Source organism: Peromyscus eremicus, chromosome 8a, assembly GCF_949786415.1.
Source record: "Peromyscus eremicus chromosome 8a, PerEre_H2_v1, whole genome shotgun sequence".
Taxonomy (NCBI): Eukaryota; Metazoa; Chordata; class Mammalia; order Rodentia; family Cricetidae; genus Peromyscus; species Peromyscus eremicus.
Genome location: NC_081423.1, coordinates 12,667,158 through 12,689,106, shown reverse-complemented (window position 1 = coordinate 12,689,106; position 21,949 = coordinate 12,667,158). Strand labels below are relative to the sequence as shown.

Sequence of the window (21,949 nt, the reverse complement as noted above, 5' to 3'; positions counted from 1 at the left end):
TTCCCACCACACATGCCCCCAAAGAGTGAGCCAGGCAGCTCTGTTTTCTGCTGTTTATTGACGGCTGACAGCAGCTCTCTGTCCAGACCCCCTCCCCACTTCCTAGAGCCCTAGCCCGGGCCACCTATACAGAGGAGGCTGCTGAGTGGCCAGCATGTTCACTGATAAGGAAGCGCCAGGAATGACAGTTGAAGGCCCATGTCCACACTACCTTAGTTGGCCCCCTCCACCAGCCTACACCACAATTATGGTTTTGGCAAGTTATTTTTTTTGTTTTTTGTTTGTTTTGTTTTTTTTTAAAGAAATGTCAATGTTATGCCCAACACTTGTGGATCAGCAAACACGAAAGAGGAGACCAGTCAGTATTTTTTGTAAGGAGGAAAAGGGTGAGAAGTACTACACAACACAGCCTCAGACCATGAGCAGAACTGTCCATGGGAATTCGAGATGGGCAGGTTGGCTGCCTGTACAAGGCTGCCTTGTGGGAGGCGGGGGCATACACAACCTTGAACACACATCTGCCCATAGTGTGGCATGCATGCCCTTGCACTCATGCCCACGTTCACACAGGGTTCACACGGGGTGCACCCCCACACTGGCACCCCAAGGGCATGGCCACACCCAGAAGGAAGAAGCCCTCCCCGAGGTCTATGGGGCATGGAGAGGAACAGGAGAGAGCAAGGCACATCCTTCAAGTTCTTCAGACTCTCAGAAGCTCAAGAGTGGAGGAGAGGCTCTGGGCAGAGAGGCCCTGGGCAGAACCACTCCTCCAGACTGTGCCCCCCGGGGTGTGTGCCCGTGACCAAGGACAAGGCCATTCCTAGATGAAAGAGTAGGGCAGACAGGTGGCCTCAGCCTGACGGCTTTAGCTTCAAGCTGGACTTGTGTCCTTTCTGTTGGTAAATGGTTTCTATAGAATCAATAATATTTCTTCTCTTTAAATATATATTTGTTAAAGTTATCTTTTTGTTTCTCTGGGGAAATCTGCCTCAGCTCATTCCCGATAAATTAATACTCTTGATAGCTTATATTCTGGGGTGCAGTGGGGCGAGCCCAACCTTGGCCCCCTGTCCCTTGTGCTGTGCCAGAGCGGCTGGCAGAGGTTCCCCAATGGGCAGTTCTGTGCTGGGCATAGGCCTGTGCTCTGCCACAGATTGGGGCGAGGGCCACAGTGGCCACCCCCCTCTTCTTCCCTTGGTGCTCAGTCTGCCTAGGGCAAGGGAGGAGCAGCCCTCCACGAGCAGAGCAAGCCCGCAAGGGTAGGGCCCAGCAGTTACACAGGGAGCAGCAGACAAGAATGGGCACCAGCGGGCAGCACATCTGCCCAGAGCCCTTGGAGTGTCGCCCACCCCCGTGCCCGGGGGCTGACAACCAGCCTAGGCCAGGAGTGGGAGTTGTGCTTGTGCAGAGCTGGGCGTGCCCCGCCCACTCGGCCCCCGCCCACCACTCCGAGGTGCCCATCCTGAGGTAAAGGTCAAAGTGCGGGCCAGAGCTGGGAGTACGGTGGGCCCGTATGGGTGGCCGCCTCACTCCAGCATGGCGTCCAGCTGGTCGGCCAGGTCGTCGAACATGCTGCCGATGTCCTCCAGGATGCTGCCAGTGCTCTTCTCCTCGATGGAGGAGGGGCTGAGGGTGGGCATGCATCAGTAGGGTGGGGCAGCACAGGTCCCCTTACTCAAGGCTTGGTGGCTCCACAGCAACCCACTCTTAAACCCAGCTGGATGGCTCCGCCTATCCCTACCAGTCCACCCAAGAGCCACGCCCTGTGCTGGACCAGAACTCCCCACACCAGGCCCGAGGTACCTACCGAGGGCCTTGCCCATCCTCCTGCCGGATCTTCTCCTCCACGGCCTGCAGTGCTGCAGCCAAACACGCACTAGTCTCCTCCAGCTTCTGCCGAGCGCTGTCCCCGGGCGAAGCACAGTCTGGAGCTACTGGGGGTCCGGAGGCCACTGAAGCGGCAGCGCGAGGGGGCTTGGCGGGTACGTGCAGCGCGGGTGGCCCTGGGGAAGGGGGCTTGGCGGGACTGGCGCTCTGCGAGGGCGGTGAGCTAGCCGGCTTGACGAGGGCTGCTGGCGGCTGGCGTGCCGGCGAGGGCACAGGCGAGGTGGTGGCGCTGCTCGACTGTAGTCCCGCCACAGCCTTGGCTGGCTTGGGTGCTGTGGGTGGCGGCGGGGGCTTGGGTGACACAGGCGGTGGCGTGCCGTGAGCGCGCTTTACTTCTGCATGGAAGAGGACGACGCTGGTACCTGGGAATAACAACCCTGCGTTCCCTCCATCTAGCAGGAGAGATGCTGTAGTCGGCCCTATTCTCACTGCAGCCGCTAGGGTATGCAATTTCACTGCAAAATGTCACTGTTTCCTAAGCTCCTTCAGATGCGGCCTGATGTATGCAGCCAAATGGTTGTCTCAGCACCCTTATACTGATGGCTTCTCTGGAAACCTACCCTCTCCTGTATCAGGGGACTCCAGCTAGGTCTTCCTGTATGTGTACCACTAGTCTTGGTCTTCTGCACCTCCTTCAACTGAACAAGAGGCATGTCCACTACAGGGTGGCAGAGCTGTCCCACAGTGGATAGATAAGATCTGTAGATAGTCGTATCCCACACCACCTGGGCTTCATCAAACCCAAAAAGGAAAACCAGACTATGAAATAGGGTAGCAGGCAAGGGGCCTGTCCTGAGACCCCGTGTTCTTTCTTAGCTGGCTTTCTGTACTTACCTGGACTGCCAGGGCCTGGCAGTGGCACCTTCTTAGAGGCAGGTGTAGGTGAGCCCTGGATCTTGGTCACAGGCTGAGCCAGGATGGGCTTGGGAGAGACAGGTGGCTTCACGGGCTTCCGGGCATTGCCATCAGGCAGGGGCAGTGGAGGCAGCTGCGTCAGGTCAGCAGGTGGGGGCTCAGCAGGTGGAGGAGGAGGGGGCAGCTCTGGGGGTCCAGCCTGTTCGGAGGCTGGCCGTCGGCGAACGGTGGCTGTGCCATTCTGATACACAGACAGCGGTGGGGGTGGCTCAGGCCCGGTGTCACGCTCTTTCGCCTTAGGCCTGCGCTTGACGGTGTCAGACTCCGTCAGTATGAACTTGACATTCTCTTGCTGGCTCTGCTTGGCCCGGATGCGCCTCTTGAGTGTGGCACTGGCCTCTACCCGGGCAAGGGGAGGGCCCTCCACACTTGCCTCCCCCTTGGCGGGACCTCGAGGCCGTTGCCGGGCTGTGCCATCCTCCATAAAATGACTCTGCTCTGCCGGTTCCCCAGGTCCCCGGCGAGCAGTGGCCAAAAGTCCAGTGACCGGGCCACTGAGTGTACGGCGCCGGTTCACCACTTCACCGTCAGGCCCAATGGCCTCTTTGTGCTTCACAGAGGCCAACACAGTGGCTACCCGACCCGGTTCTGGACTGGCAGGACGCGGTGTGGGGTGGCCTTCAGGGGGCCTGCGGATAGCCCGCCCCCCGCCCCCAATGGAAGACAACTCCAACATGGCTGCAATGCTCTTCACACTTCCAGCACTGCCTGTGTCCACACTGCCAGTCAGATCACTGGCGCGCCGGCGCTGTGCCCGCACCCCCAGCCGGCCATCCTCCGTCTCAGCATCTGGAGCCGACTCATCAGCTAGGTTGGCACTGGCCATGGCTGAGCTGGAGCGCTTGGGTGGAGGTGGTGGGGGCCCCTTCTTGCGCGGCCGCACAGCAAAGGACTGACTGCGGTTAACATTCTTGTCAGTGCCGGCGGGAGCCCTCACCGAATGGCTCCGACCCACGCGCCGCTGGACTGTGGCGTAGGGTCCGGCAGCAGCCGGCACCAGCAGCTCATCCCGCTCCGGCTCGCTGTCAGACGCTGCATAGCGATTCAGGCTGTGGGCACGTTTCTTGGGCCGCCCAGGCTCCACATCAGCGTCCGGGGGCAGGCAGAGTGTGGGCACGGCGGCTGGTGCTGCGGGGAGTGCAGGTCCCGGAGCAGCTGGCCCCGCCTCGCCCTCAACGGGCTGGGGCAGCACATAGGCAAAGCCACGGTGTGTGGGTGACTGAGGCAGGGAACGGGGTGACATGGGTCGGTCTGTCGGAGGCAGCAGCTGTGGGGTGGGCTTCACCTTGGCTGTGGCTGGACCATGAGGTCCTCCAAGAGCCTGAGGGGAACCTGGCTGAGCTTTGGTGGGTGTCTGCGGGGGTGTGAAGTGGCTGGCACCTGATGGAAGGACCTGCCGCGGCTTGCCCGGCACCGGGGGCACACTGGCCCTCTTGACACTGTGGCCGTGGCGGCCAGCCCGAACCTCCTTGGGTGGGGTGCCAGGGGCCGGCCCCTCATCCAGCAGGTATTCCTGACTTCGCGACATAGGGCTGCCAGGTCCTTGGGGCCCATCACCCAACAGCTCCTGAGAGCTGCTCATGTGCCGAGCCCGTCCACCCAGGCTGGACTCCTGCCGCAAGGTGGCCCTTGGAGTGGGTGGCAGGTGGTTGGAGGCCTTCTCAGCCGCGGCTGCACCTGCCTCCGCTGGGCCAGACAGCGCAGCCTGCAGCTCCCCGCTGAGTTCGCTGTCCTGGAAGGTGGTCATCTTAGGAGACTGGCAATCTGCGGCAGCAGGCTCAGATGGGGGAGGTGACTCAATAGCCATCATTTCGAGTGACTGGGGTGCCTTTCGGCGCAGGGGTCCCCCCTCATACTTGGAGTATTCTGCCTTTTGCAGCTCCGCCAGTTTCCTCACAGCCAGCATCAGCTTCTTTTGGTGTCCTGAGTCGGGGGTGGGGGGAGAGGCTGGTCAGGAGGACCTGTAGGCACAGGCAAATAGGGAGGGGCAGGCTGGAACCTTACCCAGCTTGGTGATGCCAATCTCCTGCAGATCCTCCCAAGTGATGTCAGTGATGAAATCAATGTTCTCATAGCCGTTGTCCACCAGCACCTTGTAATACTGGGCCAGACCGATCATGGACAGCCACACAGCCAGGTTAGCCTATGGAGAGGGGGACAGAGAGGGGCAGCCCGAGCCGGCTGCTCACACCATGACCACCTACTTGGGACTATTAGAAGATGGGCCTGTGGGGCACAGACAGACAGAAGGACAAACAGACAGGCCTGAAATGTCAGTATTGCAGACAGCCTAGGCACAGCCTTGGTGGGAACTGCAGGCCAGCTCCTCAACATGCCATCTGTACACTAGGATACACACAGGTTAACACATGCAAACACACTTGGGATATCTATCATCTGGACACAGTTTCAGGTGTAAAAAAGTGCTTTCTTGCCTCATCAGGTGGCCACAGGCAGTGTCCTGAAGAGACGCACCCATACGCCAGACACAGACACACACACACAGTGCCACATAAGATGCATGTACACACACTGCACACCCTGCATGCTGCTTCCGGCTATACAAAACACAGGCACCTCTCTCGATCACCCTCACAATGTTTCCCCACCCGCAGCAGATGCATGATCACGCACTCGTTACACATTCGCCACACAGCCATACTAGGAATGTGCAAACATCCGGTGTCCACCAAGAACGGCCCAGTCATCCCAGGCTCCCAGCTGATGCCACTCTTGCACCCACACTCAGCACCTTCAGTCATGCAGGTAACAGAGTGAGGCGAGGTCCATGAGACCCAGATGTGCTCCTGGGAGGACCCCTGAGCTGCTGTCTGGGTGTCGAGGTGGGGCAGACGAATGCAGCCCTGCTTGCCAACAGAACCAGGGCCCTGGGGAGGGCAGGGTTTGGGTAGCCAGCAACACCTCTCTCATGGATGGATGGGAGAAGAGCTAGTATGCAACCCAGAGGGCCAGTATCAGCCCAGAAGCCCATATATAGGCATCTCCTCATAAATAAGAGCAAACCACTGGGTGCAGAAGCCACCAGAGGGTTGTCAGCCAGTAGCACAGGCCAGCACGTGCAGTGGGACCTGTGTGCATGTGTGTGGCAAGCATGTCCGACACCAGCCCATCTGCAGTCCACATGAGTAAAAGACAGTGCTATGGGGTGCTGGCCATGAATAGAGAAGGCATACTCTCCTGGTTCCAGGTTCCCCTCACGCCCCCTAGAGTCTTAGCCATGAGCATGCCTAGGGAGTTTGACCCCATAATGGACAAATAGGCTGTCTAAATATCTCCCTGCTAGCTGGCCACCTCTGTAGCCCAGGCAGGCCTTAAGTTCATGATCCTCCTGCCTCAGCCTCTCTGAGTACTGAGTCCCTGTACCACCAGGCCTGGCTCCATACTCAACTCCACTTCCTAGGACCCTAGAAGGCAGATGAGGGCTGTAGCCAGGGAGGCAGCCTGTCTGTCTGTCCATCTGCCTGCTGGTCCTGGCTCAGCCACCAGGGCGCAAGGAGCCTTACAGGTTTGTGTTCAGGCAGCCAGTCAGGAATGTTCAGGCCGCTGATCTCTGCTGTGATCTTCTTACGGTGGCCTGGCTTGGTAACACCAATGGCTGTGAGGTCCTAGGCAAAGAGGAGGCCCATTAACTGGCAAGCAGAAGGGATCTGCCTTTTGGAAGGGAAGCAGCTGGCCACCAGCCCATAGCGGCTCACCTCGGGGGTCATACGGCTGATGGTGGGCAGGTCATAGCCAGCACTGGTGAAGTTGGGGGCATAGAGCTGTAGCTGGAATGTGGCAAGCCACTGACTGACCGCCTCAGCACTCTGCAAGACACAAGGCACCAACTGCAGCCTGTCCACTGCTGGGCTGCGCCCCAACCTCCACTGTGCCGCCTTCGCTGCTTGGTTCACGGCCAGAGTGCTGGGTCCGCCGCCGCCGCTGTGTCCATTGCACCAGCATTCCATGTCTGTCCTCCTGGATACAGCGTCTGCAGCCCTCCAGCCTTCTTCCGGAAGCTCCACCAGGAAGGTCCTGCTGAGTCTGCGCCGTGGCCTCCCCCCACCCCATGTCTGCACCAATGATACCCATACCATCTTAGAGATGCAGATGTGGCCCCATAGGAGGGGACTCTGGGGGGAGGGCTCCAGGTAGGACTGCTCCCTGGAAGGTGGGCTCTGTGCCCTAGTCAGAAGTCCCTCGCCTCCTCTGCTGTGTGGGATTCAGCCATCAGATCATGCCTCCCAGCCACACAGGCGCATACACACATGACCCACTGCACCTACATACACATTTGTGTGCCTCACACCCATCCCCTTCCATCTATGCAACCACACACATGTATGCCCAGCTCAAAGTTGACCGTGCCACATCCACACAACACCCTACATACTTCTACAAATGTGCACACACGAGCTCACAGCCTACACAATAGACAACACCCTCGTGTGTGCGTGCACATATGACACAGACAGACAGAAGGACAGAGTCTGGTCTGTCAAGGCCTGCAGTAGCTGCTGTGGCCAGGTATGCCTGTCAGACTGTTAACCCCATCCCTCCCAAGTCCAGGCCTGGAGCTGACCAGGCCCTGTACCTTGCCCTCTGAGGCCGAGGCAGATTCCAGCTTCTTGGGTGGCTGCTCCCCGTATACCTGCCCAGCATGGGCTGCTGGAGGCTGGGACCGGGCAGCACCTGGTGATGAGAGAAAGTGGCAGAGAAAGGGCTGTATGAGAGCCACCTGCCTGCCAGGCCAGCAAAGCTGGTCCTTGCTCTTACCTGCAGAGCCCTCTGGAGGCTTGACCGGGCTGTCTCCTGGGCTGGAATCAGAGACCGACTTCTGGGAAAGCACTGTTGCCAGGAGCTGGAACCCAAAAGGCCACTTGCTATCACTGCTCCAGGTCTGACCTCCCCAGCCTGACCAGCCCTCCCTGCTCACTCACCTTAACGCCTTCAGAGCCTGCATGCAAGGCATGGCCCCCACCGCTTCTGCCCCCAGCCACATTGCTCAAGCTGCCACTGCGGTCTCCACCTGCCAGGACGGGGACCATGAAGTAGGCTGGCCCCACAGTGGTACCCAGCAGCAGAACTGCTGCCCCAGTGCTCTGGAGGCCCCTGGCCTACCTGCAAAAGGCTTCCTCAGCACCCAGATCTCCTCCGGGGGTGCAGAGGGCCCCAAGGAGCCACCTCCCTGGGGTGGGCTTGGCTCGCTGCCTGTTCGGGAACCTGTAGGCCAAACACAGCCTTCCTGAACCCTGGGCAGCCCAGGCACAGCCGTACACGGAGAGGAAGCAGCGTAGAGGCCACTCTACCACCTTCCGCCTTGCTGTCTCCAGTAACCCGAGAGACCCTGAATGTCTGAGACCAGGTCAGAGGGGCAGAGGTTCAGGGTCAGGTGTCCTACCACTACCCTTACGGCCCTATCGGCAAAGGGCCTGAGGATCACTGGAATGTTGACTTTCTCTGTGCTAGGGGACAAGTAAGGAGCCATCCAGTGGCCTAAGGCCAAATCAAACCAGATGTGGGTAACCACACCTTCTACCTGGCCCTCTTGCCCCACCCGCTAATTCCCATCCATGGCCACTCTAGACAAATCAGCCCCATCCCTACCCTACCGCCAGCCTCTCTAAACCATACAATGGAGTTTCCCACTTGCTCCTGCACCCCTCCCACGTGCTCTGCCACGCTGGCCTCCTATCCACTAGGTGCTGAGATCCTGCCCCACGGCCCCTGCACATATGGTTCATGTTGCCAGGATGGTGTTGCCCATGACCTGGCCTCTACACCCTTCAGAGCCTTCTCTTACCTCCCTAACTAAGGAAAGCCTTGCTTCACTTTCTCTGTGAAAGTGGTTGTTTCTTGTCCTGTGTGAACATCAAAGTTTCCTGCTTCTTCCCAAGGACAAGACCACTGTCTGCCTGGGACCCTGTGTGTTTAGTGGCCACCTGAGAATTGGTGGCACACACCTTTAATCCCAGCACTCAGGAGGCAGAGGCAAGTGAATCTCTGAGTTTGAGGCCAACCTGGTCTTCAGAGCGAATTGCAAGACAGCCAGGGCTACACAGAGAATAGACAGAGAAACCTTGTCTCGAAAAACCAATAAATGAGAGAGAGACAAAGAGAGAGCGAGAGAGCAAGAGAGAGAATATTGGACTATGGAAGGCGTGGTGGGCCAAGTGAAGGAATGCACATGGTACCCTGCTGAGAGTGGACCAGCACGAGGGGTTACTGGGTGCTGGTCCTGGCCACGGCTAGAATTCAAACTGGCTCTGCCACCAACACCCTAGAGTATACTTCTTCCTTTCTAGTCTCCAGACTCAGGCTGAGTGACCCTTGATTGCCTCCCTCCAGAGGGGGAGGATTTACCTGCTCGTTTGACGATAGCCTCGCCCAGGGAAGATGGGAAGTAGCCCACCCTGTCATTGCCTGTCCGGTTGTCATGGATACAGCCTTTCCACCGGCCATCCGGATGCTGTTCAAGTACCTGACCAAACAAATGGGTATGTTCAGGGAGACACCTCAGCAGGTGAGGCCTGCTACCCTGTACCCTCCCCCAACCGCTGCAGGAGGATGTTCGAAGCATGCCAGAGTCCCTCCCATCCCTGCCACAGCGCCCAGGAACTGTCCTCACCGTGATAATGTCCCCAGCCTTCACATTGAGACTGGTGAGGTCATAATTGTTACAGTAATCCTTGGTGGCCCGGACCTGTAGAGCTGCTGAGGCCTCTGGAGATACAGGGAATAGACCCCAGTCCTGGGAGCCGCCCTCCCCAGCCCGGCCCGGCCCTCAGTCCCACCCAGGCCCCACCTCGAAGCAGTTGCTTGATCTCCTTGCCGGCCTGGGATGTAGTGAACTGGTGTACAATGTCCAGTGCTGTCTGGTTGTAGGTATTCCTCACCTGGGCATTGATCCCACTCTGCATACACCAAAGGCCAGGGCCTTGTCAGAGGTCCCCATGCCCCCACTTGTCCCCAACCTTCCTCTCTGTGTCCTGGGTCACCAGACTCACATCCAGCAGCAGCCGAACCACTTCTGTCTTCCCACAGAGTGCAGCCTCATGAAGGGCTGTGCCAGACTTGGTCTGGCGGTTAATGTCGATGCCGGCCTGAAGAAGGAGTCTAATAACGCAAAGGCGGAGAGAGCAGGCAAGCCTTTTAGCCAGAGTCCTTCTCCTCAGAACCTGCACACCAGCCCTTGATTCTGACTGACTGTCTGCTGGGGCTGGACGACAAGCCACCCTGCCCTTGTGTAGTGATATGATGTCCGCTCTTTCTGACGATGGGCAGAAGACCTGTCCATGGCTGAGTTTTCACAGCTGTTATTTTGTTCAATCCTAGGGTAGGCAACGTTGGGGGGCCCCCTTTATAGATGAGGAAACTGAGGCTCGGGAGGTTAAATGCGTCTACGAGATTTCGGCGGGTGGCCAGATCATGTCAAAGCCAGGACTGAGAAGGCACAGAGGCATCTTCCCCAGCCACCCCAGTCTTTTCTTTATCTGGGCACACTCGGGTGACCACAACTCTGCGCCTCCCTTTAGGTATCGTGTGTGTGTGTGTGTGTGTGTGTGTGTGTGTGTGTGTGTGTGTGCGCGTGCGCATGCTGGGGATTGAACCCAAGGCCTCATGAATGCTAGGAAGCACTCCACCAGAGCTATATCCCAGCCATTTTTTGTGTCCATACATGTCCATTTGTAATGTACAAGTGTGTGAGTGCACATTCACATATGTGCACATGTGTATAGAGGCCAGAGGTCGATGTTGGGTGTCTTCAATCACCCTTCACCTTTTTATTTTTTTTTAATGTATATGTATGTGTACATGTGTCTGCAAATGGCTATGTACAAGTGAGTGAGTGTGTGCGTGTGAATGAGTGCAGTGTGATTCCCTGGAGCTGGAGTTATAGGAGGTTGTAAGCTGCCCAACATTGGGTCCTCGGGAAGAGCAGCAAGTCCTCTTAACTGCTGAACCATCTCTCTAGTCCCTCCCCCTTATTGTTTGAGACAAGATCTTTCACAGAAACCTGAGCTCTCTCTGGTTCAGCGACACTAGCTGACCAGCAAGCCTCAGGGATCCACCCTCTTGTCTCTACCTCCCCAGTAATGAGATTATAGGTACCTGCTGCCACGTCTGGTTTTTACATGGAAAACTCAAGTCTCAAGACTGCATGACAAGCCCTCTACTAACTGAGCCATCTCACCAGCACACCACCCCCCTTAAGGACAGGGTCTCATGTGGCCCACGCTGGCATCAAACTCATTATGTAGCAGTGGAGGATCCCGAACTCTTGATCTTCCTGGCTCCACCCCCACTAAGTACTGGGATTATAGATATGTACCACCACACCTGACTCAAGGCCTTTATTTTTCATTTTCAGGCAGGATGTTGCTAAGTTGCCTAGGTTAGCTTTGAACTCTCTATCCTCCTGCCTCAAGTGACGGGCCTAACAGACTGGGGGCTCCTTTCTTATTCCCAAGCCAGGAATTCCTAGGAGCCTTGTGCCCCTGGATACCACCATGCCTGGAGGTCTGAGGCTGGCTGCGTTCCTGTTCCTGGCTGTACCTGATGATGTCGATGTGGCCATTCTTGGCTGCCAGGTGCAGGGGGCTGGTGCCGTTGGGGTCAGTCGTGTCCCCTGGTCTGGGCTCCAGCAAGGCTGCACACATGTTGCTACTTAGTAGCAGCTGGACCACCTTGAAGGAAGGATCGAGGTAGGTGGTCCTGGCTTGGGGCTGCCCCTGGCCCCACCGCAGGTGAGAAGGACAGGCAGGAGGCACCCCACCCACCTCTGGGGGAAACTTACCCCTACTCGTCCAAACTCACAGGCCAGGTCCAGAGGCGTCTTGCCAGAGTTGTCTACCATGCAAGGATTGGACTGATGCTGCAATAGCATCTCTGACTGCAGGACAAGGGTCTGGTTATCCCTGGGGCCACCCGACCCTCTGCCTGACTGCCCGCCCAGACTCCCCATGAGGCCTTACCACATCGTAGTGACCATGCTGGGCGGCCAGATGCAGGGGTATGTGGCCCTCGTCGGATGGGACATTCACTGCTGAGCCTGCCTTCAGCACCAGCTTCATGGGCTCCTTCCGGCCCTGCCAGGCTGCATAGTGCAGTGGCCGCATGCCTGGGGACAGGTATGGATTGTTGGAAACTAAGTCCTGACCCCTAAATCCAACCCTCACTAAAGAGGATATGTCACCATCTCTAAGGTTCTGTCTTAACCCAGGCAGATGCCTTGGGCTGAAGGCTGCCAGGGTTCCTTCCACCCTTGACTTTGTCCCCTGCCCTCGGCTTCAAGGCCCCCCAGACCAGGCTTGCCTTTGTTGTCCTTGATGTCTACAGCAGCCTGAGCCTCCAGCAGAAGAGAGATCAATTCCGTGTTGCCATTCAGGGCAGCATGGTGCAGGGCTGAGAAGCTGGGTAGGTGAAGGACAGGTCTAGGAGTGAAGCCAGCACCCAGCCCTCCCTGGGGCCCACCTACCCCAGGGTCCACACTGCTACTGCCCAAGCTCACAACTCACCCATCTGGGTCCTGGAAATTGACATTGATCTTCTTGGTAGAGCCAAGAAGCTCTGTAAAGAGAGAGAGACCCAGTGAGGAGAGGTGGTCCAGACCCTCTTAAGAGCAGGGGAGGTTGGTAGTGATCTGCCTGCCTGTTGGAGCAAGGTCTTAATCTATAGTCACGCATTCAGATAAGCAGGGACTCAGCTCTAGGTGCTTGACCTGTCCTCATCTGAGAATGACAGATCAGACCATGCACCCACATGGGCACACACATGTGCACATGCACCCCTCCCTTGGGACGCTGGCTCAGCACCTGCCATTGGTGGGAGGGAGAGAGCCGGCCCCATCTGTCTCTCAGAAGGACCCAGATGGGGCCGGGGGTGGTTGAGGAGGCTGGAACACCCGGAAATGGGGTATTTCTGGGGGAAAGGACTACATCTCCAAGCACTCTGCTGCCAGCTCTGGCTGCCATGTGGATAAGCCCTACAACCCTGCAGGGAGAGGGAGAGGGAGAGGCTGGCTTGTGGGCAAGGGCCTCCAGGTGACCCATGCCAATGGCCACCTTGCCCACAAAAGCAGTGTTCAGATGGACTTGAGCACCAGGGTCCACACTCTCCTTCTGAGGGTCTCTCTTATCCTGCGGCCTCCCTCACCCTGGCCTTCTCTAGAGCTTTCAGAAGAGAGAGCCCACCAAAGCCATCCCAGTGGGCCCTTGTCCACAGGACTCTTGCCAACCCCCTGCCTGTCTGGGCCATGGTTATATAACCCATTTGTGGGTCAGTCACTCTGTGAGGGGGGGGCTAGAAGGACAGAAGCCCCTTTGTCCAGGCTCAGGCCAGGGGTGGGGGTGGGGGATGGAGACCCAAAGGCAGGGGAGCCAAGAGAGTAGAGTCACAGTGGGCTGGCTGTAGGGCTTGGCTCGGATTGGCTCAGCCTTAGCCACTGGGCACAGCATGTGGATCTCTTGACAATCCCTGAAGTCCAGGAAGCCAGCTGCACCTCAATTTGAATCTTTGTTCTGACACTTCCTAGTCCTGTGGCCTTGGCCACTGGTCTCGTCTATGAGCTAGAAAAGATGGCACCTGTCACCTGAGCTGATGAGACTTGGAGCATTTCTTGAACACTAGGCCCCACTAACACCAGCTGGGCAGACCCCACATCTCGCCGGGCCTCTCCTGGCTAGAGTGAAGGTGCTGCCACCTTCTGGTTGCTCCCATGTTCTCAGATACTAGCGGTACCAGTTCATCAACTGTATGCCACTTCCCCGGTGGTTAGCCAGACCAAGCCTTGGCATCAAGAGTCAGCCTTGGTAACCAGGTGTAGTGACACAAGCCTTTAATCCCAGCACTCCGGAGGCAGAGGCAGGCCAATCCCTGAGAGTCTGAGGCCAGCCTGGTCTACATAAAGAGTTTCAGAAGCCGGGCGGTGGTGGCGCACGCCTTTAATCCCAGCACTCCGGAGGCAGAGGCAGGCCAATCCCTGAGAGTCTGAGGCCAGCCTGGTCTACATAAAGAGTTTCAGAAGCCGGGCGGTGGTGGCGCACGCCTTTAATCCCAGCACTCCGGAGGCAGAGGCAGGCCAATCCCTGAGAGTCTGAGGCCAGCCTGGTCTACATAAAGAGTTTCAGAAGCCGGGCGGTAGTGGCGCATGCCTTTAATCCCAGCACTCAGAAGGTAGAGGCAGGCGGATCTCTGTGAGTTCGGGGCCAGCCTGGTCTACAGGCACCAAAACTACACAGAGAAACCCTGTCTCGAAAAAAAAAAAAAGTTTCAGTACAGCCAGAGCCACAGACCCTGTCTCAAAAAGCAAAAAATAAAAAAGACTCAACTCTGGCGGTCTTTCTCATAGGCCCAAGTCATGTTCTCAGGCAAATCTCCTGACTCTACCTGAAGATGCACTCAAAGCACATCCAGGTCCCATGCTTTTCAACATACCATGGTTATCACCATGGGCCCGACTGGCGCTCCTGGCAGGACCCCTGCCACTGCCTTCCCATTGGTGTCCTCCTGACTCCTCAGACCCTTGATTTCTCCTCTGCATAAGTGAGTCGGAGACTGTTCAGATGCAAGTCACAGCCCAACATAGCGGCATCCACGTTTAATCTCAGCGCTCAGGGGATAGAGGGGAATCAGGAGTTCAGACATGACTACATAGTAAGTTTGAGGCTAACCTGGGCTACATAAGATGCTGTAACAAGGAAGAAAAAAAGGGAGGGAGGGAGGGAAGCAGGCAAAACAAAACTTCCAAAAACCACGAGTCACAGCCAGACGTGGTGCATGTGCCTGCCATTGCAGCACTTTGGAGGTGAAGGCAGGAGGGTTCCCAGCTCCAGCTCACCCGGGGCTGCAGATGAGATCCCGTCTCAAAAAAAAAAATCCATGGGGAGTGGGGCCACACCTGAGGTGGCTCACCAGGTAAAGGCGCTTGCCAGCAAGGCTAACAACTTGAATTCAAGCCTTGAAACCCACCTGGTGGAGAGTGAAAATGGACTCATGCAAATTGTCCTACGTCACATGTGCCACGGCATGTGCAGGCACACATAAATAAATAATACATACATACAAACAAGAATGTTAAAAAAAAAAAAAAAGGCCGGGCAGTGGTGGTGCACGTCTTTGATCCCAGCACTCGGGAGGCAGAGGCAGACGGATCTCTGTGAGTTTGAGGCCAGCCTGGGCTAGAGAGTGAGTTCCAGGAAAGGGGCAAAGCTACACAGAGAAACCCTGTCTCGAAAAACCAAAAAAAAAAAAAAAAAAAGAGCCAGGTGTGGTGGTCCAGGCCTTTAATCCCAGGGCTTGGAAGCAAGGGCAGATGGAGCTCTGTAAGGCTAGCCTGGTCCAGTGAAATAGTGAGACCCTGTCTCAAAGCAAAACCCCACCACCAGCGGGGAAACAACAACATAGACCTCCTGGAAACCCTTCAGTGCCGTTTCACTGGGGTGGAGGCTGAGGCCGCAATGTCTCACGTGATTGGCCCTTGCTTTTGCTCTGACCTCTTCCCACTCCTCTGTTTTCATCATCCTGCTCCAGCTGCACAGCCACCTTGATGTCCTCTAACATACAGGCCACCAGGGCCACAGGGCCTTTGCATCACACCCTCCTTCACACACTTCAGTTCGTTCAGATGGAACCTATTCTCAAGGTCTCTAATCCAAAATGCTGCCCTTTCCAGCCTGGTTGTGGTTTTCTCCCTAGCCCTCTTCACAGTGTATCACATCCGTTTTCTTCATGGCTTTGGTGGCTAAACAATGCCATCTCCATCCTACATGCCCTCTGTCCATCTTTAGGGTCAGCCTCATGGGTAGGTGACCTGTGCAGTTACTGAGAAAGGTCCCCTACTTGAATACTTCGATTTCAGACAAGGGTCCTACATTAGCATCTTCCACAAGGCCCTGAAAACTACCTACCGCTGGGTCTGCTATAGTGCCCTGCTGTGAACTGATGTCACCGTTCCATGGCATCCCCTCCAGAGCCATGCTCAAGACACTTTGCCCTGTTCTTCTCAACTGTAATACAGTCAGGTCTCAGGGTCTCCAAGGTTTCTAAATTCCTGTTCTCCCTCCTCCAAGGGGCTTCCAGGCAGCTACACAGTCAGGTTTAGGGAGTGGAAGCCCCAGGCAAGCTGCTCTGAGGTCAGACAAGCAGAAGCTAATGTTTTAAGGGGTAGAGAGGTCAAGACTCAGAAAAAGACACAAGGGAGGAGGAAGGACTGCATCAAGAATGGGACTGTCACCGGGCAGTGGTGGCGCACGCCTTTAATCCCAGCCCTCGGAAGGCAGAGGCAGGCGGATCTCTGTGAGCTCCAGGCCAGGCCAGCCTGGTCTACAGAGCGAGATCCAGGACAGGCACCAAAACTACACAGAGAACTCTGTCTTGAAAAACCAAAATAAATAAATAAACAAACAAACAAACAAATAAATAAATAAATGCTTGTTTTTTAAAACAACAACAGGCAGCAGTGGTATACGCTCCCCCCCCCCCTTTTTTTTTTTTTCGAGACAGGGTTTCTCTGTGTAGCTTTCGCCTTTCCTGGAACTCACTCTGTAGACCAGGCTGGCCTCGAACTCACAGAGGTCCGCCTGCCTCTGCCTCCCGAGTGCTGGGATTAAAGGCGTGCACCACCACCGCCCGGCACTGTGGTGTATGCTTTTAATCCCAGCACTTAGGAAGCAGAAGTAGATAGATGAATTCAAGGCCAGCCTGGCCTATGTAGCCAGCTAACCAGCTAGGATTTCACAGTGAGAGTGTTTCAAAAGAAAATTAGTTAATTTTTAAAAAAAGGAACTGCTCCCCATGTGGGGAGGGTCACCTTTCCAAGGACACAAATCCACAGTCCCCTAGGGAGGGGAGTAGTGTAAAGTGCTTGGAGGGCATCCCCAGTGCCTGCAGAAGGTACTGAAGAAGGTGTAGGGCTGGGTGGCCATCTCACAGCAGGACAGGCTCTGAGAATGAATCAGGAGAAAAAGATAGCTGGTTGGTGGCCTGGGAACTGAGGAGGGGGCAGGTGGTGGCCGAGATGAAGGCCTCAGGAGCCCTTTCACTTGGTTTGGTTTGGTTTGGTTTTCGATACAGGGTTTCTCTGTGTAGCCCTGGCTGTCCTGGAACTCGCTCTGTAGACCAGGCTGGCCTCAAACTCACAGAGATCTGCCGGCCTCTGCCCCCCAGTGTTGGGATTAAAGAGGTGTGTGCCACCACCGCCTGGCCCCCTTTCACTTTTTAGTAGGGGTCTGCATCAATACAGTACACAGGCATGGGATGCAGCTTCCTGATAGAGAGCTTACTTAGCATTCATGAAGCTCTGGATTCTATCTCCAGTACCACACATGCACACACACACACACACACACACACACACACACAAATCGTGCACAAACCTTGCCCCTGTTTCTTGTGACCCCAGAACTCAAGCTGCTCTCCAGAGACCAGCCTGAGGCCAGATACAAACTCCAGGCTGGAAGGATTTTTTTTTAAAACACAGATCTCACTATGTTGTCCTGGCTAGTCTGGAACTCACTATGTAGACCAGGGTGGCCTAGAACTCACAGAGATCCTAACTTGGTCTCCAAAGTACTGGGATTAAAGGTGTGTATGCCGGAAGGGAATTCTTAGTGGGCCAAGATGAAAGAGAGATAGGTTCTGGGAATTCCTACAGGGTGTCCTCAGCCTGCCTTGGGGAGGGAGGCTAGGCCACAAAACTAGACAGGAACCCCTTACCAGCAGCAGCAGGGCAGCCCCTGCCAACATCTTCCCTCCAAAGTTGTCTCTTCTTCTCTCAAGGATAACTGCTAAGTGTGCACACATGTGCAGGCTCCCTTGGAGGTGAGGTGGGGCCTAACAGAGCCATTGGCTGGAGGGAAGAGCTGGGCACCCAAAAAGACTCAACAGCAAGATGGTGGGGAAACCTCTAGGCTGGGCTGGGGAACACACTCTTTTTTGTTTTGTTTTTGTTTTTTGAGACAGCATCTCTGGAACTCACTATGTAGACCAGGCTGGCCTTGAACTCACAGAGATCTATCTGTGTGTCTCTGCCTCCCAATCACTAGGACTAAAGGCGTGCGCCACTACGCCTGACTGGTGTGTGTGGGGGGGAACACACTCTCGAGGATACTTATGGACACCCCCCACCCCATGGCCCAAACTCCAGCTGTACTTTGCTAAATCAAAATACATCTTACTCCAAAGCAGGCCAGTGTTGCCATGACAACCGAGCTAATTCATGGTGGGATTTCTCTGTCTGATTTATTGCACCGCCCCTCTGACTCAGAGAGTACAGACATAAGGGCCAAGGCAGGTGCCTCTGCTGTCTCTGAGACCACACCAGTCAGAGGCAGAGGTAGAGACCCAGGTACCTCTTACCTCCCCACAACAGCCAAACGGAAGGGAAGAGGAGCCCCATATTTGTGGTTCCCACTGACTGGCAGCAGAAAAAAAGCCAGCACCATTAGCCTTTACTGAACTAAGTGTCTCCTCTTCATCGGTGCCTTCTTACTGTTTCCATGATGCTGTGGGGTGGCAGGGACCACAGATGTTCCACCCTACAGGTAAGGCCATTAAGGCCTAGAGAGTCAGTATGACCAAGGACACAAGGCCGCTGGTGGAAAAAGCTGTGCCTTACCCTCTTCCATCTGCCTCTCCCTAGAAGCTCCTCCACTCAGCCTTGAGGCCCTAACGCCAGCCCTAGTGAGTGGAGCTTCCCAGCCAGCCTGTGTGGCCTGGAGGCACCAGTGTCCCTTCTCACCAACAGTAAAGTAGACAGGAGCCATTCCAGACAGTCCCATGTCTCAGCAGCCCCCTGGAGAAATGGGACTCCCCTTCCCCCAGCTTATATGCAGTCTCTGGTGGTGGGTAGGGAGTGAAGGCCCACAGGTCCCATGTGTTGACCTACAGAGCCCAGCTCATGCCTGCCCAGGTGCCCTGACACACTGACACGGTCATACGTGCGCAGCTGCACACTCGGCTAGTCCACACACCCATCGGTCCATCTCCAGAGGCCCCTAGGGAGGCTCCAGGATGAGCAGAGTTAAGAGCTAGAATCGAAGCTCCAAGCTCCCAGTCCTTCTCTGGACCCCTAGGGCACAAGCCAGGGATGGTGTGGGAGCTCCTTTACTGATCCTTGGCCCCCTTTCCCAGCAGAGAAGACAGGAATGACCAAGGTCTGTAGAAACCTATAGTCCTTATCCCCCAGGCTCTTCCTGCACGAAGCCCAGCCTGCCCCAGGGCTGGGCGACCTTGGGCCTCTGCCTCACTCCCTCATCAGTAAATGGCCCCCACTGGCCATGCCTGGGCAGCCACACCCCCAGCGTGGTCCTCCCCCCACCCCTTTCCCTGCAAAGCCTGTTATTAAACATAGGGTGGGGAGCAGAGGTCTGACAGAGATTGTTAGCCTCTGGGTCGCCCCTCACTGGAAGGGCCCCTCCCTCTCTCCACAGTGTGTCTGGGGATGGGGGGAATCCGCCTCGCCCTTAAAAGCCCAAGTAGAAATCATCAGCCCGCAGCCTGGGAAGGGAGGGGATCCGAGGGAGGATGTGATCGCCAACGGCCTCAGGGGACCGTGGGTGCCGCAGGTGCCCGCAGGGGGCTGGGCGGACGGTCCGGCGCCCGTTGCCGCCCCTCCTCCAGAGCTGGGGCGAGGAAGGGGGGGCGCGGACCAAGGGTCTGGGCGCTCCTGGCCCCGCCCCACCCCCGGAGACCCACAGCATCCCTTCCCCGCCCTGCACCCAGGCGGTGGGGGCCCCGCCCGCGCCCCGCGCGCCCCCCGCACTCACTGGCCTTCCCCGGCCGCGGCCTCTGCAGCAGCCTCTGCGCGGTCCCCACGTCCTCCGCCTTCACCGCCTGCACCAGCTCCTGCTCCTTCCCCATGGCGCCGCCGGGCCCGCAGCGACGCGGCGCTCGGTGCTCTCGGCGGCTCAGACGCAGCGGCGGCCCCGCGTCTGCGATCGCATCCTTCCCAGCCCGCGCTGCCTGCGCCGCCCGCCGCCCAGAGCTCTCCGCGGGTTCGGGTTCGGGTTCGGGTTCGGGCTCGGGCTGAGGTTTCGGGCTCGGACTGGGGCTGGGGCTCCGACACGGAGGGACGGATGGCGCGTCACGGGCGGGGGGCGGCCCAGGGGCGGGAGCCGGCGGCGGCGGCGGCGGGCACCCGGTGGCGCGCCGCGTCTGAGCCGCCTCCCGGACGCCTGGGTCCGCTCCCGCGGCCGCTGACCTCCGTCAGCCCGCGCCGGCCGCGCGCCCGGCTCCGAGGCTCCGCCCCCGCATTGGCCCTCCCCCCCCCACTCCCGACGCCCCCTCCCCACGTTTGGGTGCGCGGGTCAGGCTAGGCCTCTGCGGACAGCGGGGAACCGAGGATGACCGCCGGGGACAGAGGACGGTGCGCAGGGGGGCTGGCCGCGGAGCACCGACACGGCGGCGGCGGCGGCGGCGACGCAAGGCTAAACCTAGGAGAGGTTTCTCGAGGCTGCGGGACCTGAGGGGGAGGGACTCGGAGGCAGTGGGCGGGCGGGGAGTCGGGCACCAGTGCCACCGGTGTCGGCCCTCCAGAGGCTGTCAGACATTTCTGGCCCGTGGTTCCTGTGGGAGGTGTTGAGGGATTGCGAAGAGGAATCTCCCAATAATGAATTCGGTGTCAGGGAACCCGTACCCCCTCCCCCCAACTACACCTTCTTCCTCTGGCTGCTCTCTACAACAATGCAGGATGACAGTTCTCCTTCGAGGACAGCCTGGAAGGGAGCTTGACTTCGCCACTCTCAGCATCTACTAGGATGTAACTGTCTATGTTCAGCGAGAAGGAACTTAACCTTCCAGCTTCTGCACCACTGAAGGCCCAGCCCTGCCCTGCCCCGCACCATTCTAGCCTAGCCCAAACAATCTCCAGCCACAACAGGTTCCCAGTCAGGATCTTCCTGCTTGACCAACACCTCGAGAGGTCTCACCTTTCTCCTGCCTGCCTGGAGTCCAGGGCTGCTCCAGGCCTCTCCTTATCTTGCCTGCAGCACTGTGGACACACATTAGTTGAGCTCCATGTCTTGGGTAAGGCTCTGCTCCCTCGGTTTCCTTATTTACAAGCAGAGCATCAGCCCAACCCAGCAAGACAGTACAGAGAATCTGGTGAGGGTTCGTTCACATATGCACGCTGACACACTTTATTGCGGTTCTGGACCATGCAGCAGGTCCAGGACGGCAGAGGAAGAGAAGCAGCTGGCACAGGGATTTCCAGGATCATGTAATTCTGATCATAGTAGAGTATCTCATGAGGCTCAGGGAATGTGCCTTCTCGAATGTGTTGGGCTCTCAGAAGAGGTCTCTGAATGCAGAAGTCCTTCCTCTAATCATTTACAGTGACCAATTCATGGTTCTCACAGGGTCAGGTGCTGTGATGCTCATTTGGGATAAAGCTGAATTTACTGTCCCCATTTTTCCTCAGTGTGTGCTACAAGGTCCCTGGGTCTCAAGGTCATGAGTCTGGACTTGGAACCTACATTGATTCCTGCCTCAGTTCTTCTCCTTACTGTTTTGTCAGCCTGAACTGGTCACGTTGTCTTTCTGAGTCTTTTATCTACCCTCTCTGTCAAAGGTGGGTCAACAATGTATCCCCTCCATTCACTCCAGGGTGAATTGTGATGCTGTCCTCACAGTTAATCCTGGATATAGTAAATGCTCAGCAAATAGCTGCTGTGAATAGTGTGATGTTCGTGGGTCTCCCTGCAGGAATTGCAACTGTATCGGATTCATCTTCACATGATACAGTGCCAAGCACACAGGAAGCACCACAAAAAGAAGTAAACATATAAAAAGAAAACAGCTATTATCCTGACTATTTTTTGCTGTGTTTGGAGCTGCTAAGGTAAATAATCTTTGTAGGACCTAGGGCAAAAATACAAACAGAAGCCCACTCACCAAATGTCTATTTCAACGTTGTAACTCACACTAATAACCTATTAAATAAAATATGTTCTAGCCTCCTACCTTTGACAAATATACCTTCACCAAGACCTGAAAGGGCAAGTTTAAATTTAGAATTCTTGGACTGCTTTTGGGTAAAGAACTGCCCCTTGCCTGTAGCTGTCATTTTCTTGTTCTCTGTCCAGCTCCAGCATCAGCTGCACCCCATCAACAGGCACCCCTGTGCCACTCCTCAGGCCAGGTGTGGGCA

General features: G+C 56.7%; 1 protein-coding gene across 1 annotated transcript; it reads right to left on the bottom strand.

Moving 5' to 3' along the window:
* Positions 1–39: 39 nt before the first annotated feature.
* Positions 40–19,844, bottom strand: Caskin1 (CASK interacting protein 1). Its single transcript, XM_059270188.1, has 20 exons — positions 19,569–19,844; positions 12,321–12,372; positions 12,118–12,215; positions 11,778–11,923; positions 11,600–11,695; positions 11,359–11,489; positions 9,810–9,918; positions 9,608–9,716; positions 9,431–9,525; positions 9,166–9,283; positions 7,924–8,025; positions 7,743–7,831; positions 7,579–7,663; positions 7,397–7,494; positions 6,519–6,629; positions 6,327–6,428; positions 4,807–4,945; positions 2,722–4,725; positions 1,808–2,222; positions 40–1,626 (listed from the first exon to the last, which is right to left on the bottom strand). The coding sequence occupies exons 1-20, from the start codon at positions 19,660–19,662 to the stop codon at positions 1,527–1,529; spliced, it is 4,293 nt and encodes a 1,430-aa protein (XP_059126171.1). The 5' UTR covers positions 19,663–19,844; the 3' UTR covers positions 40–1,526.
* Between the last annotated feature and the right edge of the window lie 2,105 nt (positions 19,845–21,949).

Coding starts and splice junctions, on each gene's coding strand:
- Caskin1 (XM_059270188.1), bottom strand. CDS start 19,662: ATGGGGAAGGAGCAGGAGCTGGTGCAGGCGGTGAAGGCGGAGGACGTG. Junction 11,696..11,777: donor AGCATGGTCACTACGATGTG/GTAAGGCCTCAT, acceptor CTTGTCCTGCAG/TCAGAGATGCTATTGCAGCA. Junction 4,726..4,806: donor GATTGGCATCACCAAGCTGG/GTAAGGTTCCAG, acceptor CCCCCGACTCAG/GACACCAAAAGAAGCTGATG.